This window comes from Cygnus olor, chromosome 2 (genome assembly GCF_009769625.2).
Source record: "Cygnus olor isolate bCygOlo1 chromosome 2, bCygOlo1.pri.v2, whole genome shotgun sequence".
Classification (NCBI taxonomy): domain Eukaryota; kingdom Metazoa; phylum Chordata; class Aves; order Anseriformes; family Anatidae; genus Cygnus; species Cygnus olor.
The window spans coordinates 80,431,671-80,449,102 of record NC_049170.1 but is presented as its reverse complement, the minus strand read 5'-3'; the positions used below and the strand labels follow the sequence as shown (position 1 = coordinate 80,449,102).

The window sequence follows — 17,432 nt, the reverse complement described above, 5'->3', positions numbered from 1 at the left end:
CAGACCTGAGGGAAAAACAGAATTGGTAAAGCATGCATTACTTTGCATCTTTCACAGCACATTCATGTCTTACCTTTATTTCAGACAGCTGCATGACTTCTGGGAAGACTTCGATGCAGTTGGAATGAGCAATTACAGTATGCATGCGTCTACAGTTCATGATGGTTGTTGGAATGGCTTTCAGTTTGTTCCCACTAATATCAATTTCCTCCAACTCTTCCAGCTTGGCCATTTTACTACAAGAGTTTGAGAATTTTGCTGTTAACATGCATACATGTTTTGTTTTGAAATGGTGATAAGAGCAGTGGTTTTCATGATTTTAAGAAAATACAATGGCAGACTTTGGCCCTTGTTCACAGCAGTGCTTGTCACCTCTCCTCCCATTAGATGCTAACAGCTGTGGAACCAAAATCTGTGCTGCTTCTGCCAATTTTTATTAATTCTACTTTTGAAGTGACTCATTTTGCTTACATTCTTTCTGCTTACCAGCTCGCTTTCACTTTTTCCTCCTTTCTTCCAACCCTAGCTTTCCACTTCATCCCAGATTTTCCCCTCCACCTTCTGGCATCCTGCTCAGCTCCACCCCCTTATTCATCTCCCTCCCTCTCCATCTCTCCTTGCCACTGAAGCCCAGTTGCTCAGAACATCCCACAAGGACAGAGATGTCTCTTCCTTTATTTATTGGCATCTCCTTTCCAAGGTTGTACCCCATCAGCTTTACAGCACATCTTACACTTGAAAGATTTCTGATTAAACCAGAGTGAATTGAAAGTACAGTAGTTCATCTAAATTGCTGCCAAGGGAGAATCTCCTTCGGGAGAGAGGATTTTTTCCCAGTGTAGCTTAATCCACTGCCAAAGGACATTTTCAGACTGTTATGCTTACAAATCTCCTGTAAGGAGAAGTCCATCAGGTGTGAGCAAAGTGACCAAACTGGGAAAAACAGATCTCCTTAATTGACTTCAGAAGCATACTGCAGCCACGCTACATTAGCCTAGTTGAGAAGAATTCCAAGTGCAATCAGAAGGCACCAACAAACACTGTGCAATGCAAGAGAGGGTAGCAATGTGCAACAGGGCAGAGCAGATGCATCCACCCACTGCAATATCACTAGATTCAAAATACAACCTGCGCCGCCAGATTTCTGTGCAACTTAGTTCTCACTGTGAAAATATTTCACATTGCCCACTGGTGGGCCAGTGGCAGTAAAACCAGTTACTTACCTTGCAGGGAAGCTCTGTAGGCGATTGTAGGCCATGTGCAAGATTTTTAGGTGTGGATGGCCTGTTAGCAAGGGTACGCATTTATCTGTGAGATTGTTATTGGTCAAATACAACTCCTGTAAGATGCTATGGGTCTCTTCAGAAAGAGTGGCTGGAGGAAGCATTTCCAGTTTGTTGGCAGATGCATTAAGAAATCTCAGGCTGCAAAGAAATGTTGCATAAGGGAGTTCAGTGAAACATCCTGCAGGTTTTGTCTAAAAGTATAAATAAAATTTCTGTTTATAAGATAGTTATAAAGATCAAAAGCACAATGATGGACAGAAAGACCAGAAGTCTAGTATTCTACAAACAAAACTTTTGATCCCATTTTTAAATTAACCCATTTCTATGAACATAACATCAGCAAAATAAGTATGTCAAAATGCCTCTGTCCTTTTATGAAAGCCTCATACTGCTGACATTACTACAGATGTACCTACAGCTAACAGTAATAACAAACCACATCATTTCCGTATTTGTTCCACATAAAAATGAATTCTGATCTCATTATCAATGAACCATGAGAGCATAGCTGCCCTTCAAATGACTAAAAAAAGTCACTGGTAAAAAAGCCAGCCAATTTTTCAGCACTTTAAATACTGGCTAGGATACAGAGAGTTTTTGTTTGTTTGTTTTAACCTGCAGGCCTGAAAACATCTACAAAATATGAAAAAGTTCTCTGTGAATATTTGGATAGCTAAAGACATACCAATCACACACAACAAACCACACCCGGAGACCCAAGCAGTAATTTACCTCTTCTGTTTTAAAGAGAAACAGAGCCAATGCTCAATTAAATTAAAGAAGTTAGATGCTTGCTGACCTATGCAGCAAGCAAGCCAGATCTCTCTATAGATCCTGAGCGTCCTTCCCCTAGCAGAAGCCCTTGTCAATATTTTCTGCTACTCCACTACAAGCAGCAAGGACTGAAGACGCATAGAAATGAAGTTATTCTTTCTCCCTCAGAGGATCCTTGCCAGGGTGGAAACAAGACCTGCTGAAGAATAGGCACTGCCCACTCTAGCCAGTGACCTTCTGCACACAGACGATTCACGTTCCTTTAAGGGAGTTCTGTGACTGCAGAACTTCTGGAAGGATGCACGCTGTTAGCATCTCAAGGGCTAGAACAGGCAATTCCAAAGAAATGGAAAAATAAGGCCATTTAGCCGTTAGTAACCAACTGACCATGTCTTTTCAAGAGAATTAAGATCTCTCTTCCTTCCTCCCTGTTTCAGAGAAGGCTGCCTTAGAGAACTTGTGATACAGAAGTAAATGTGTGGCTGCCAGCCTGCAGCGAGCGTGTTGAAATCAGGCTGCACTGCTCCTACCAACTAACAGCAAAAGGCAGCTGCAACAGTCACAGTTGCATTCAAGACACAGGACTCAGAAATGAGCTGGCTGAAACCTGTAACGCCAGTGATCAGGACACAAAAGGTATGTGCGTTCTTGTCATCGATCTTAAGAGAAAGTGATAAAATATTGATGGCTCTTCCCCCGCTTCGCCTAAGTGCACGGGAATTCACACTGACCTTTAAGGTCTGCTAATGAATGAGATGGATTTGCATGAGTTGCAGCTGGTTGCAACTTGCTCAGCAGCAAATAAGGGTCAGGCATGCTACAGAGAAGTCACATGGGATGTCAAAGGATTTAAAAATATTTCCATTAGAAGCAAAAATCTCTCAGCACTGCACAGAACTGAAACTAGGTTAGCTGTTCTACACAGACCGAGGAGTCCACTACGGAGAAACAGTTTAATCCTGAGGCTCATTCATTATTCACAAGGGTGGTAAAACTCCAGAGGAGGAGGGGAGGAGAGGGAGGATTAATAGAGAAGGGAATAAGCATTTGAAAGGGTTTTTAACGTTATTTACTTATTCTAAAAAAGAGGCTGCTCAGTTTTGCCCTTTAGGTATAAACTAAAAATATATTAAGCGCTTTCAAAGTTGGATTATTAAACTGAAGCATACCACATCAACAGTTCCTGTACTTAATTACACACCAGCAAGCACACCTATTGCTAAAGTATAGACAATTATTACTTGGGCAACTTCATTCAAATATCCACGACAATCTCTCTCTCTCCACAAAAAGGCACTTTCATTAACATTAAAGCCATGGTGCCTTTTGTACTGCTCACAGTACAAAACGGACATCTTCAGCTCAGTCTGGAAAGGTTTAAGTAATAAAAAGGCTTAAGGCTGGAGGGAAGAATGAGCTTTCCCAGGAATATGACAGGGATGAGGAGGTAACAGCAAAACACAAACAGAAAAACCTCTCAAGAAAAGACATCTTCCACTTGAAGAGGAAGTGTGTATTTTCCTTATGTTCCTGTAGGATGCAGCAGAATAAATTGCAGTGGTTCACAGGTACCTTCCTTTAATTACCAAATGGAGCCTAACGGATAACCTATAGAGGATCCTATGGCTATGAGGTTCTTAATGCACCAAAGAATTTAGGTTTGCTCAAATACAGCTAGTCCAAAACACAGATGAAGTCTTCAAGAAAACGTATATTGTTCTGATAATGCTGACATTGATACAATCCACTATATGATACAATCTACTATACAGAAGTCATCCTAAATTCAAAAGAAAAATTAATCAAGAAGTGTTCCGTTTCTAATAGATCTTCAACATTGGTAGAATACAACAAGAATTCTCAAGCTGTCCCTTCACTGGCATTAAAAGTGGTTGAAATGTGCATATTCCTGCCAAAAACGGGTTCTGAACACACATTTTCCTATAGGGAAAGCAGAGAGGATAGTTGTTGCCCTGTATCCTTCCACCTCCCCACCTTTTGCCAAATCCTCCAGAGAGTGATATGAAAATACGGGAAATAAATCCCCAGCATCCTGACCTACCGTTTAGTGCCATGATGCTAACAATGCTTAGGTGGCTAGCAACATCTTGCCAGCAGTCTAGGATGGGAACCCTGTGGTAGCAGAGTACCTCACCCTCACCACACCTAGCAAACACCTCCATGTGCACACTCACAGCCACGCAGCACTCAGATTCAGGATAGTCACATAGTAATCTCCATCTGTAGCTTAATTCTAATGATATCAGCTATCTTTTGAGACAAGAGTATGCTGCTTATTTACATGTTCCTTTTGACCAGCTGTTATGTTAAAATGGTAAAAAAACAACCTTCTCCAAAGATCCTTTTTTCAACATATTCTCTGGATTAAAAAAGAGAGACCATTCTTTGGGCACAGAACAGAATGAACTAGCAGATTGCTGCTGCATAAAGCTTTGTTGATTCTGTGCTAGATTCTTCTGTCCAAAAAATCTATACTTGCCCATCAGTTTTTCCCTCTGATTTAACACAAAAGTCCTCCACTGTGTTATTTCCACTCCCCTGTTTCTTCATCCTCATGCACCGTGCCAGCCGCCAGCTCAGAAGGTGCATCTTGCAAATGCCCTCTGGAGGAGAGGAAATTTACTTGGGCACAATTGTTCCCATCTCTCTTGTGCATGGACCTTAACTGATTCATGTTCCTTGAAGATATCCCACTCGTATTGCTTATCAGATGGAAGCAGAATGTCAAGTATTAAAGCTCAGTCCAAAATCAATTGTTTCCCCTTCCAATTCCACCCACACACTATACCACAAGCTCATGAAAAAAGTACAGCATCACTACAAAAACCTGAATTCAGCAGCCCGTGCACATACCAGCGTATAATATAGTGAGGGGAGCATGAATTAACAAGTACTAGAAGAGTGTCAGGGATTAAGACAGAAAGAAAAGAATTGGCAGGAAGATGCCAGAATTCGTCAGCTTTGACAAGGTGCAAATTCTCCTCTGGAGTAATAATATAAACATTGAACTCTGGCCGGAATAAGTCACCTTCAGTTTTATGGGGTATTAAAATAAAATCCCTTGCTAGACTTAACTTCTCCAAGAAGAAAAAGACTGTCCCAAAGAATACACTAAAATCAAGGGCATGGATCTAATTCAACAAAACAGACCTAATATGCATGCAGCATTCACATGCCTTCCCTATTTAAATCCAGAGGACTCTGAACTGAATTTGAACTTCCAAAAGGAGAGGAAGAAAATCTATGGTAAATTGCAAAGGTTCAAAATCTTCTTTTTTCCCTTTAACAACGATGTCTACCCCCAGCACACACAAAGGCTAAATATAGCCAATTGTTATGTCTCACTTATATAGCATCTCCCAATTCCTCAACATCTTCTGAGGTAGCTGGACAAACTTGGCTTGCAGTTAAGGCACAGCCACCACAGGAATAATTTAAGTATTCCAAAATGCTTACGAATGTTCAACACCAGTAAGAGCAACACAGAAAACTGTATCCAATGACAAAGCAACGGCAAGTCAAAACCACTGAGCTTAGCTTAAAAACATTGATAAATGTTGGAAAGAACGTTGCAGCTGTAAAATAAAATACGCGGAGAAATCAAAATCTTCAGCTTGGCCTGTGCCCCAAGATCTCCATCAGCACAGAGCAATCAAAACAGAAAATTTCTTCTTCAGTCCCTTCTGCAGAGACATGCCCTCAATTTCTCATCGCCTAATCCTGAAATAATTTATGATTGCAGTAGCAAGTGTGTGAGAGGAAGAAACCTTGATTGGTGTGTCTGGGGGAAAAAATTACCAAGGAAATTTTGCAAACCAATGCAAAGAACTTCTGCTCCTTTAAAAAAGAAAAGGACAAAAACACTCGAGTGAATCCCCATCCTGTTGAAGGACTGCCAAAAAAGCAAGCCAACTACATTTGACTGCTTTTGTCACCTCAGCTCTTACTTTCTAACCTATCTTCAGCTGTTTCATTAACTGAGACATCCCCAGTTTCTAATATATCTGCTTGCAAACCCTGACCTACCAACAATGAAACAACTGCAGGTAAGCATTTCTGCAACCAAAGTACATGCGTCAAACACTCTTTGCATTCATTTGAATTTGTTTCCTCTCTCACTTTTGTTGTATCCATGATATGTACGAGTACTTGCATAAAAAGGCAGCAGCCACAGTGGGTGGAAATGGCAAATATCAAACAAGTTTAACTGGGTCACCTTCCAGAACTCCGGCAAAAAAACCAAAACAACAGATCAAAACCACCACCAACAACAAAATCAAAACAGGTAAGAACAGCTGAACAAAGCTGAAAACAAGAATCATGCAGAAAAGAGCCTAGAGGATGGGCTCTGAATACCTGACACTGGCTTAGCCTCCACAGCTAGCCACTGCCGGACACCACAAACCAACAGAAAGCTCAAGATTTAATCCAGGCAGATCACAGTTACACATCTTCACCATATAACTGCTTTAAATAAGCCAGGGGCTCTTTTAAAGGTCTGCCTATAGCTATAACATTCACAGCAACTGGAAAGGAAGTTTAGGCAAGAAGCAAAACCCTTGACCTTCATCACTGTCTCTCCACTTTTAAACCCACCTGACCCACTGCCACTGTTTTTCTACCGAACTCAGCAAAGCTCTTAAATGCCTGCCCATCTTGTCTGAAGGACATTTTGTAGAACTGCTTTCATGGCCTTACACTGTTATTTTGCTGCAAGCTGGTCGAGGAAGGCAGCAAAAAGGCTGTATGAGAACTGGACAGAGTGGGAAAGGCATCTGCCAACACCACAAATGAAGCAGCGAGTAGAAACAAAAGGCTGTGGGGTTCCAGGTGTGCAAAAAAAAAGAAAGGTTAAGGACTCTGCTTGGGAGTTTTTCCCATCAGCTATAGCACTTGCATGAGTTCTCTATTTTCACAGCATCTGGTAATGAAAAATGAACAGATTATCTGGCTGTCTCTGTGGCGCTCGTCTTGCCAAGAAAATCCCCACCCAACAAGAGAAATCCTTGCTAACATGATCAAGATGTGCATACTTTCAGCAGAATAAACAGAACCAAGTTCAGTCTTGGTCAGAGCAATGTTTCACAGAAAGTCCTCCATTTCTTCTCAAAAAACAGTTTAAAACAGAAGAAAAATTAAAAAAACAGACAAAGTAACTGTAAATTATACTCTTCATCAGAGAATCAAACTTTTTAATTGTCTTTGAAGGATTAAGAGAGAAAAACTGATGTCCATACATTTTATGAAGAGAACAGAGAGGTTTTTCAGGTTTTTTTTTTGTTGTTGTTTTGGTGAAAGTGATATTCCCTCTATGCGCACCAATGCCCTGGTTTCCCTGCCTTTCTCAGGTCTTCTAGATGTCAAAGCTTGCCAGTGTTTGCGCTGAGATTTTCCCAATGCACTTCAGAGACACGTAGTTAAATATTCAGGACTGAGAAGGAGAAAGCGTTTATAATTCACAATGTGAGACTTCATATTGAGACAAGATCATCATCTGCCAACTGCATAGACTTGAGTACCTTTCCCCCAAAATAAACTAACTTTTTCATGTTGCAGAAGATAAGTCATTCTATGGAGAGATAAGGATTCTGTAAAGTGATTTGTCCAACATTACACACTGGGAAAAGACCATGGCAGACTGCTCAGGGAACCCAGTTCTCTTCACATGTCTGGCAGCACAGATTATGCTTCCCAGGGAACGCTTTGAGAAGAGAAACATTTTACCCTTCCTAAAAAACAAACAAACAAAAGCCCTAAACACCCTTCCCCAGCCCAGACCCATAGCTCCTGACAGAAGCAAACATTTGAAAGCAAAGTGAAGAGAAAGATGTTTGCTGTAGGAAATTCCAAACTTAAAACTCTTTCATTGTGGACTGCTATTTTAATTCATGGGTATCACTTTTGCAGCAGGAATAGGAGCACCAGCGTGGACAAACTGTTTTTAAGCCAAGTCTTCTAAAGCAGTAACAGGGTAGGCGACATGGGAAAGCTCCACAAGCTAACTGCTCCTGTTATTATCACAAACGAGGGAGGCTGCAGCGGTGATGAAATCCCAGAATGGGTAAGCTGTGTTCACCTCTTGTTTTGTTAATACCTGTAGAAAAGTTTAAACACATTCCCTGCGCTGCTTGGAAGCTGCATCATGTCAAAGGTGGAGATTTTTCCCATCTGCAAGTCGGAAGCAGCCATTTAATATGCTATTCAAAGCAGGTTTCAGATTCTACCTCTTTTCAGCCAACATTTTGCCAACTTCTGAAAGTCTAGCCCCAATTCTAGTTTTAGCCTGTGCTTGTTCCTTTTGGCATCATGAAAAAAGGAGGGGGGGGGGAGAAAAGCTGTCTACAGTTCTGTAGCTCAGTTTAAAAAGGTGAGTTGCAGCCCAAGAATTTTTATCCAGGTTCTCTCTGTCTGCCAGAATTGCACTAATCTGCATTCAAGACCTACAACTTGTAAATAAATTTACAGAAGTATTGCTCTTTGCTTTCTCAGATGCCAGTACCTTTCTGAATCTTACTTAAAGGTTTCTTTCCTTTCCAAGTTGACAGGAATTTCAACTTAGAACCTGTAAATAGGACTGTTTCATTTTAAATTGACCTAATTTCGCAGCCTTCATGAAAAAACTTCTACAAGGTTTGACTTCTGAAGTTCATAGAATATCTAATGTACAAGAGTTTGAGAAAGTCATCCACAAGATGATTACGGCCGCTGCTGTTAAACAACTTTCCCGTATGACTTTCATCACATTTAAACAGAAACATAACCAGTAACTATAATTATTACAGCAGTAGCATTGCTAAATTTGATCATTTTGATTGCATTTTTATGTAAAGTCCCAACTGTAACAGTAATTAATATCAGAACAACTTTGCTGATATTTTTTTTTTTTCAAAGGTGGTACCCTACCCACAGCTGAATGCAGACAGGTATGCAATAGTTTAAAATAAAAATTAAAGTACAAAAATTACTTTAAAGTTTTTTTTTTTAAGCAAATCAAGACTGAAATGCCATACTGGGAGAATCAAAACCTTGTCCTAATAAAGTCCATCCTTTGGAAGACAATTTTTCAACTAAAAGATAATTTCCTTCTTATTCTTTGACCAAGACACTGTTCAAAAGCCAAGTTTACACAGAAACCATCTCAACCAACCCAATTCTGCAGCTCTGATGCCCTGAATCTCAGGAAGTTTAAACAGAGGTTCACAACAGAATTAACAGTATAAAGCAGGAGATTTGCACTATTCTTAACTAGGTAATGATCTGTGACAGAGATCACCAGTCCTCTTGCTTCTTCACCTCTCAAGAAACCCAGGGACTGCGTGTTCCTTTTGTCACCATTAAGATTAGAAATAAAACCCCACAGCAGAAAATCTCACTGTTAAGTTACATGGGTTAAAATATTCAGAAATCCCACAACAATTTGTTGAAGTGCAGAGGTGCAAGGAACACTGACATCAAGTGTGGCAAGCCTATCCACCACCCCAGCAATGCCTGGTATTTTAATCACAGTCACTTTACAGGATATGTTTAGATCAAGGAAGAAAGATTATGAAGACTTTAAGACTAAAGGAACAGCAGTATAAAAATAAGAAGCCAAAAATCAGATCAAGCGGTGACACCAGCTAAATTAGCGACAAACCTTTGAAAGGCTTAAGAAATTCACAAAGCAAGGACACAGGAATAACCGAGTTATTCTGACAGCCTTATGCACAGATTTTGTTTTGTTTGACAGGTATAAAAAAGTTCTAGCCTATGACTGAAGGGGGGGGGAGAAGCTTTCACACTTCATCAAGCAAACGTAAGAAATATATATTTAAAGAAATTGCCACTAACTCATCTGAGTGCATGTAGTAGAAAATAGCATGTGCTTCACTCTATAGCTAGATTTCAAGAAGTAGGTGTACAGCAAGAGCTTCGTAGGGAAAAAAAAGTAACCGTATAAGGCAACAACACCAGAATAAAAAGAAATTGTGTTTTGGTGAGTTGGGCAGACATCTGTTCTTATCACCCAAGGTTTGACAACTTTCAAATTAGGGGAACCTCAAATTACCCTTTCATCTAGGAAATAAAACACAAAGCAAGGTTTCTCACACACAAGTTGAAATCAAATTCCTTTACATTTACCTGTCTGCTTTCAAAAGCAGGTTAGATGGCAGTTCAAGGAGCTGGTTATGTTGCACATCCAGGACCTCCACTTGTGTTCGTTCAAGCCGATCTGGTAGCCTTCCTAACAAGTTATGTCCCGCCAGCAGCTTACGCAAGCTACTATTGTAAAACAACCTGAGAAAAAGAAAAAACACCAAAAATAAGAAAAATCTCAGCTGAAGATTTGCTTTGTGAATTTAAGTGTGATATCACAGTTCATTACCAGAAAGTGATTCAGCCAACTGATTAGCAGACATGGTATTAGTTACGCACGGATCTGAGAACATCTTCCCACTCTCCACCAACTTCTTAAAAAGGTTGTTCAGAGACAGGGAAGGAGACTTAAGGATGATTAAGGAGGGAAAGTAGCGAGAAAGGGTTATCTTATTGCAGTGCATAGGACATGAATATTGAAACACGACTATGAAGTAGGTAATTACTAACAATGGCTGCAGAAATGGCACTTGTGGGATCCCTCAAGATAGCTGAAGAACTTAACAAGTGTGGGTGAAATCACCAGTTACCCCACAAACTTCACTGTACTTTATTCATCACGTGCTGATTCAATCTCCAATGCAATTCCCCATCCCCCATTTTCCTTTTCCCTTAATACCAGACTAACATAAAGCCTCCTTTCCAGTTCTACAGTGAATGAAATTTATCTAATCGGCTTTCCTTTCTTGAGCTTTTACAAATGATAGATGACCCACAGTCCCATCCCCCTGCTCCATTTCTGTATGAGGTGAGGATATAGTGGGAGAGATGGAAGAAGAGAGCAATATAAGGAGAAAGGAAAGAATGGCTATTTTAATCAAATAGCAAAGCTAAAGTTTGCAGTATGAAGAACTTAGTAAGGAGTTTAAAAATCTGCACTCAATGACCTCAAAAAAGGAACAAGCCTCTATTTTGAAGAGAAACCCCTTTCAATAAATTATGAAAAAAGCTCATTCTTCATCTGCCACCCGTCTTACATTCTTGCTACTGTACCATTTAATCCGGCGAGCCTGTGCATATTGCTGACCAGTTTCAAAGATTTTCAAATTACTCAGCATTAATGCAAAAAACCTCCTTCCCTTTGTTACAATGAACTATATACACATAAAGAACCCCCCCCCTTCCCTACAATACATCAGAGGTCATTAGATTATTGTGCCAAAATAATCAATGAAGTATGCTGACTATTTTCCCCTTGACAGATACAGTCATACTCTGTATCTGTGTGCCAGCGTTAACAGTTATCTCAGTTGGCTCGATCATCTGCACTATGACCATGGATACAGGTCAACAGCCAGCCATATCATTCCAGAAGACTCAACACACGGTAAAAAGATTTATCATCCAGTGATAAGCATATCTATTGCATGTTTGGTATTTGACCATTTTTTTATTTCTTTCTGCATTTACTTGAAAATCTCTCTCATCTACGGATTTGCTTTTCTACACTACTTTCTTTCCTAATCAAGACTGGCCAGTATCATCAAACCAAATATTAAAGGAAAAAGCAGAGTTAGACGCGAACACCTCCAAAAAAATAATCATCACATTTAGGGTTTTTTGGATGGGTTGGGGCAGTGACATTTTGAAATCAGAGAAGTACAAATCACGGTGAAAACCTTAACAGGCCACTTTTCTATGGAAATGCATTGTATAAATAATTCAGAAAAACTGAATGAGTCCTTAGGAGGTTGCGTGTTTTTTTTTTTCTTGTTTTCCAAGTTACACAAGCACCAGAGGAACTGGGCTCCCTGAAGAAATCTTGAACCACCGGCGTTCAACCAAGCAAGCTCCTGATGAGCCTGGGACACTTGGTTCTCAGGCTGGGTAGGGAACCAGGACACCAGGACTTCTCTTCCCTATGGGCAGCTTTCCCACTTGCCTGACTCCCACAAAAATGATCAAAATTTCTAAGGGCAGGCATGCCACTTAGCATCAGCATCTTGGGAGAAAACATGGGTTAGTAAAAACACCCAACCAATTCCTTCAGTAAGCAACTGTTAAAAAAAAGCACCATGTTGCATACAAATAGATCTGTTCAAAAAATGGACGAAAAAACAAAAACACATACAAACATCTGCTCATTGGTGGCAGCAAGGTCATTTTGGCAACCTTTAATTGAAGCATTTACATTTTCTTTGGGGAATTCTCTGGCAATGTCAGTTTTATGATAATGAGTTTACTCTGCATAGCTGAGACTTAAGTACCCTTTTCGTTGTTTTTCAGTACTTTTAAAGCAGAAATGGCTGCATTACAGTCCAACAGCATACACTGTTCCCATTTTCTTTGAGGAAAATATTAGTACACAGTCCTTTATCTAAAAGTGCTTCAACTTTCTGGCTTCAAGGCTGCTTTTCTGTTTAAGAAGCAAATACAAACAGCCTCAACTGTAGTCTGTTTAGATTAGGTGCAACCTTCAGCCTTCCAGGATACTGCTGGTCAAGGCTTGAACATTTAGTGGTTCAGGTTGCAAGCATTCCCCTAGGAAAGTGCTGTTCATTTACTTGACAGATTTTCAGAGTGCTATTCTATATAGAAGTAGAAGCAAGAAACTGTGCACGTGAATCCAATTACTGGGCACTTTTTTTTTTTTTGATACTTACAGTAAGTCTGTACGTCTGAGCCATTTGCATTTGAACCCAGACCCAAGTTTCTCTAAAGATTAATGGATGTTCAAAGCCTGTGTTTTGAACTGGACCCTAAAACTGAGCTGACTTATTAGGAGCTAAGCTATCTAGACACATACTACAAAGAAGAGCTTTCAAAGATAAGCTGTTTCCTGAGGTTAATGATAAGATGGCAGGAGAGACAAGTTGTTGACTGTACCTAATTTCAAGCTAATCATTAATCTCCCAAAGATATCCGGTATGCCTTGATATTCCTTGCTGTTATGAAGTGCAAATGAAAGGCAAATGAACTTTGGCTCCCCCCACTTCTGAGTAGATGCAAGTTTCATTTTGTGTAGAAAAAACAGAGGGATTAATAGTCTGCATGTTATGCTGTTAACTTGCTCAGTAAGTCTCCTCACATCCTGTTCTGCCCGTATTTCTGAAATCTATTCTCTTCCCATCTCCAACACTAAATCCCCAGACCCAGACAAAACTATTCTTTTTGGTTTCTGATGCTCTTTTGTTCTGTACAGCTTTGGAAGGAAAATATTTAATAGCTCATCATATAGTAGCTGTCCACAATTTTCAATAGCTCTGTACTTCCCCATTTAATTTACCTATTTGTGGCCAGCATGTTCTCCCTCTTTCACAACATGTCTTTTGAAGTGTACAGAGCAGCCAGAAATGACAGCTCTCTTCCAGTGAAGTCAGGCACTTAAAAATTCTCAATACCACCACCTGACTGGTATTTGGACTGGGTCTCTCTAGACAAAAGGTGCTAACAGTCCTTCATTATTTAAACCCAACTCCTATTTTCCTTCCTACTCACTTGCTTTCCTACCACTTTATCAATTTAAAGTTCAGATTCCTGGAAGGGAAATCATCCTTGTAGTAAAGGCAATTGCTCTAGTTGCAAAAGCTTACTTGTTTTATGCAGCTTTACTTTCTCCTCTTAATCCTTTTTCTTATCTGCAACTCAAATGAAGCTCATGAGGCAGAGTATCTAGGCACCGCTGAAACAGAAATAAGTCACAACTCCTGGATCTCTAAACTGTCGTGCAAAGTTATGGCTGTAAATATTTAATATTCAGTGTTAAAAATGAAGGGCTTTCCTCCTTGAACAGCTTCAAAATTTCCAACCTGAGTTCAAAGGCACTGATTTCTTTGCATAAAAGTAAAAGAAGAAAGGCTGGGTGGAAACTTGTGGTATGACGACTCCCCACAAGGTAAAAATAAAATCAAAACAGAAGATAAAAGGGGTCTGACAATCACTGGAACAAGCTAAACACTGAATCAGCAATTATTTCTGAATTGCTTATCCTGTTCCAAATCTTGCAACTGGTCTGCAAGACTCACCGGGCAGGCAGCTCACGTATCCGATTGTGGCCAACATCCAACACTTCCAGTTTTCTGCTGTCACATACCCACTCAGGTAGGTTTTCCAGGCGATTTCTATGAATAAAGAACACACGAGGTATACTAAGCCATAATCCAGATGTAAAGTTAGCATGCACAGATACAAAACTGGGCATCAAATCATGATCAGACACTTGCAGATTTGAAGTTCATGAACAGGACCCTTGCACAGCATGAACATAAATCAACGTTCTTGCTCATTCATGTAACTTGTATCCTCTGGATTATTCATACAGTAGCCATCCACCAAAACGTGTGACAGTAACCAAACCTCTCTCATCCTCAAATAGCTTCCTTTTTAATCTCAAAAACATTTCCCAAATTCCAAGCGAGCCAAGAAGCTAAAGATACCCCATCCATTTAGTTACAATGCCATCAAAGCACAGAAATGGTTTTGTGATCAACATCACATATTCTGCTCCGTTTTCATTTATAACTAAATGGAGAACACAGCTTTACAAAGAACACTTAAACAAACCGCACTTACTTAGTCACACCTGTATGTTACATTTAGGTGCACAATAAGAGTAACTCATGGTTAATGAAACTTTGAAGCTGATGGCCGCCAACCCAGGTTAACTCAGTAATTGCTACAATCACCTTGGACAGAGTGCTTTAAGCAGACTTTTTAATGAATGAAATTACACCACAATATGCAGATGAGTAATTCCTTAAATAAGAGACATTAAGCACACGTATAAAATGCTTTCCTAAAAAAAAAAGCCACAAATTAAAATAGCTCCTTTTTCATTTTTCCTTACTCCACCTCCCTTTTGAAGCTGAGAATATGGATACATTCAAATAGCAACTGCAGACATCCCTGCGACAGCCAGGGCTGCGGACAACGATGCGCTGCAGCAGCCGCACAACTAGTAAGCAGACTAACAGACTGTCACCTACACTGGGACTGATACAGACATGTCCAAAAAGGAACTTCTCTACATGTCTCATATCGGTGCACGGTTGAATAATCCTGTGTTGTCTGTATAAGACAGGGAATCTTTAAAACAGGACAATTATTTTCCGGTAACTATAAAGGCACGCAATGCTTTTAATGCTAAAAATAAAAATAAATGAAAAGGAAACAGGGAAGAGCTGGCCAGTAGGAAAAAGCCCAAGGACTGACTTTGAGAATCAGCTCTCTCATACATAAAGGTCCATTTCCTGCTTCCACTTCCACTCAGTAAAACACCAGTGAACCTTCTTATTCCATAAACTTTGTATGTTTAAAAAATAATAGTAAACAACTCTTACCTAGAAATATCCATATAAGCCAAATAATTAGGAACTGGATACACATCAAGGTGAGCAAGTTCTAGGGGGCGAAAAATAAACAAACGTGATGATAAAGCTTTTCACTTTTGCTATTCTGTACAAAGTATTTCAAGCAGTTAACACCCATAGATTTCTGAGTCAGCCAGTAAACTAAAAGAGCTTCTCAAGATTTGGGCCTTTTTTCCCTCTTCATTATATCTGAGTATGCTAGCTACATCAGGTTGTACTCGCTATGACAGACACTGCATAACTGAACAGGAAAGAGAAAATGGAGAATTAAAAAAATTCACAGCAAATTTTTATTTCTCCATTTTTGTCCCAGAGGTGTAACTTCACCTCTGTCACCCTACTTTGTCTTTTTTAGCCAGAACAGTCAGTACTCTGCTTTTTTCACCGGGTCAGCAATAGTACAGACAAAGAAGGAAGATCCCCCACTCTGGAACTACAAGTTACAGAATACCCCAGAGTCCTCCAGGTCATGGCAAGACATGGAGGATTTTTCAACACACTATACGAGCCTTTGCATTGCTGTGGAGCTTCTGCACTCAAGTAGCCCTACAGACCTCTCAGAGCTTCTCATCTACAGGTAGTAATAATATGTTTTGATTGCTTCAATAATGTTTCATATCCTAAGCTTTTAGGTAGCTAATGCTTAGTGTTGAGCTTGAAATAAAAGAGCAGACATGTATTTAAGCCTACAGAAAATTCACCACAGTGAAAATGTAATGAACACCACAGTCCCTATGGATGTTGAGATTAAAATATGGTGGCTGAGGGTGCAAAGAAGAGAGTGCCTTGCTCTTCCTGCTGGCTATCCGACCTAACAGGCTGTTGCTTGCAAGATCCAGGCCGACTTGGGTTCTCAGCTCACATTGCACAGCACATGCTCAGATTATGCTAACTTTTCTTAGCTACAAAGATCCTGGCATGAATACTTAATGAAGGCACAGGCCTGGATATCGTTAGGATGACAGCATTTTAAAGACAGTGCAGACTGTTCAGCAAATTCACAGCTCTCTGAGCTTGTGTTTTGTTTATTCCATGCCAAACTACTCCAAACAATAAAAACGGTGGTGAAAACTGAGTATTTTAAGCAACAGCAGCTTCTACAGACAGATTAAACAAATCCTATTAATGGAACACAGGACTTATTCAACTGGAAAAGGCCACGTAATTTTTACTATACAATACAAATGAAGTTACTCATTATAGAATTTGTAGCTTTCTAGCCAGAATAAGTACCTAAAAGTAGTAGCAAAAATATATAGTTTTCGTTTGTCTCAAAAACAGCCACTTGTTCAAACTTTATGTCCAGAGAGAAGCAATAAATTCCTTATTATCCTTGGTAAAGCAACATATTAATATAGCCCAAAGAAACAACAACTTCAAGACCCCTCCCTGCTGACAAAGAAGGGAATTTAGGTCTAAATTTTAAGATTTCACAGTTTTGAAAGATCCAAATCAGTAGCATAGCGTTATTCAAAAGTCATGACACACCATATGTAAAAACTTTTATCCTGGAGTCATGTCAAGAGCCTCCTGACTCCTCTCAATTACTTGCATTGTACTCCATAAGCATCCCACTGAGAACCAGTTACAGAAACCCAGAAATTGTCTGAGAAGACAGCTGCCCTGGAAACACACTTACCATTCGAGGAAGCATACAGGGCTTTAAGAAAATATCCGCTGATTTTGAGAGTTACCAGTTGATTTCGTTCACAGTGTAACACTTCAACATTGTTAAAAACTGTCGCATCCAGCTCTCCAAGTTTGTTGTCTCTGAGATCCAATTGGGTCACATGGTGCAGAAAGTCTGTTTCATCAGCCTCCAATCTCCTAATTGAATTTAGTCTTGCAGACAAAAAGGGAGATTAAATGTAGCTACATGTCAGGACCCTGCTGACAAACTAATGCT

At 39.9% G+C, this 17,432-nt stretch overlaps 1 protein-coding gene across 1 annotated transcript in view; it reads right to left on the bottom strand.

Moving 5' to 3' along the window:
• PHLPP1 (PH domain and leucine rich repeat protein phosphatase 1) overlaps positions 1-17,432 on the bottom strand; it is a 131,859-nt gene that overhangs the window by 15,547 nt on the left and 98,880 nt on the right. The window contains exons 7-12 of the mRNA XM_040547959.1: positions 17,166-17,368; positions 15,497-15,557; positions 14,183-14,278; positions 10,203-10,358; positions 1,224-1,424; positions 74-236 (exon numbers count right to left, since the gene is read on the bottom strand). Coding sequence (XP_040403893.1) covers positions 74-236; positions 1,224-1,424; positions 10,203-10,358; positions 14,183-14,278; positions 15,497-15,557; positions 17,166-17,368 — 880 coding nt within the window. The remainder of the gene's footprint in view (positions 1-73; positions 237-1,223; positions 1,425-10,202; positions 10,359-14,182; positions 14,279-15,496; positions 15,558-17,165; positions 17,369-17,432) is intronic.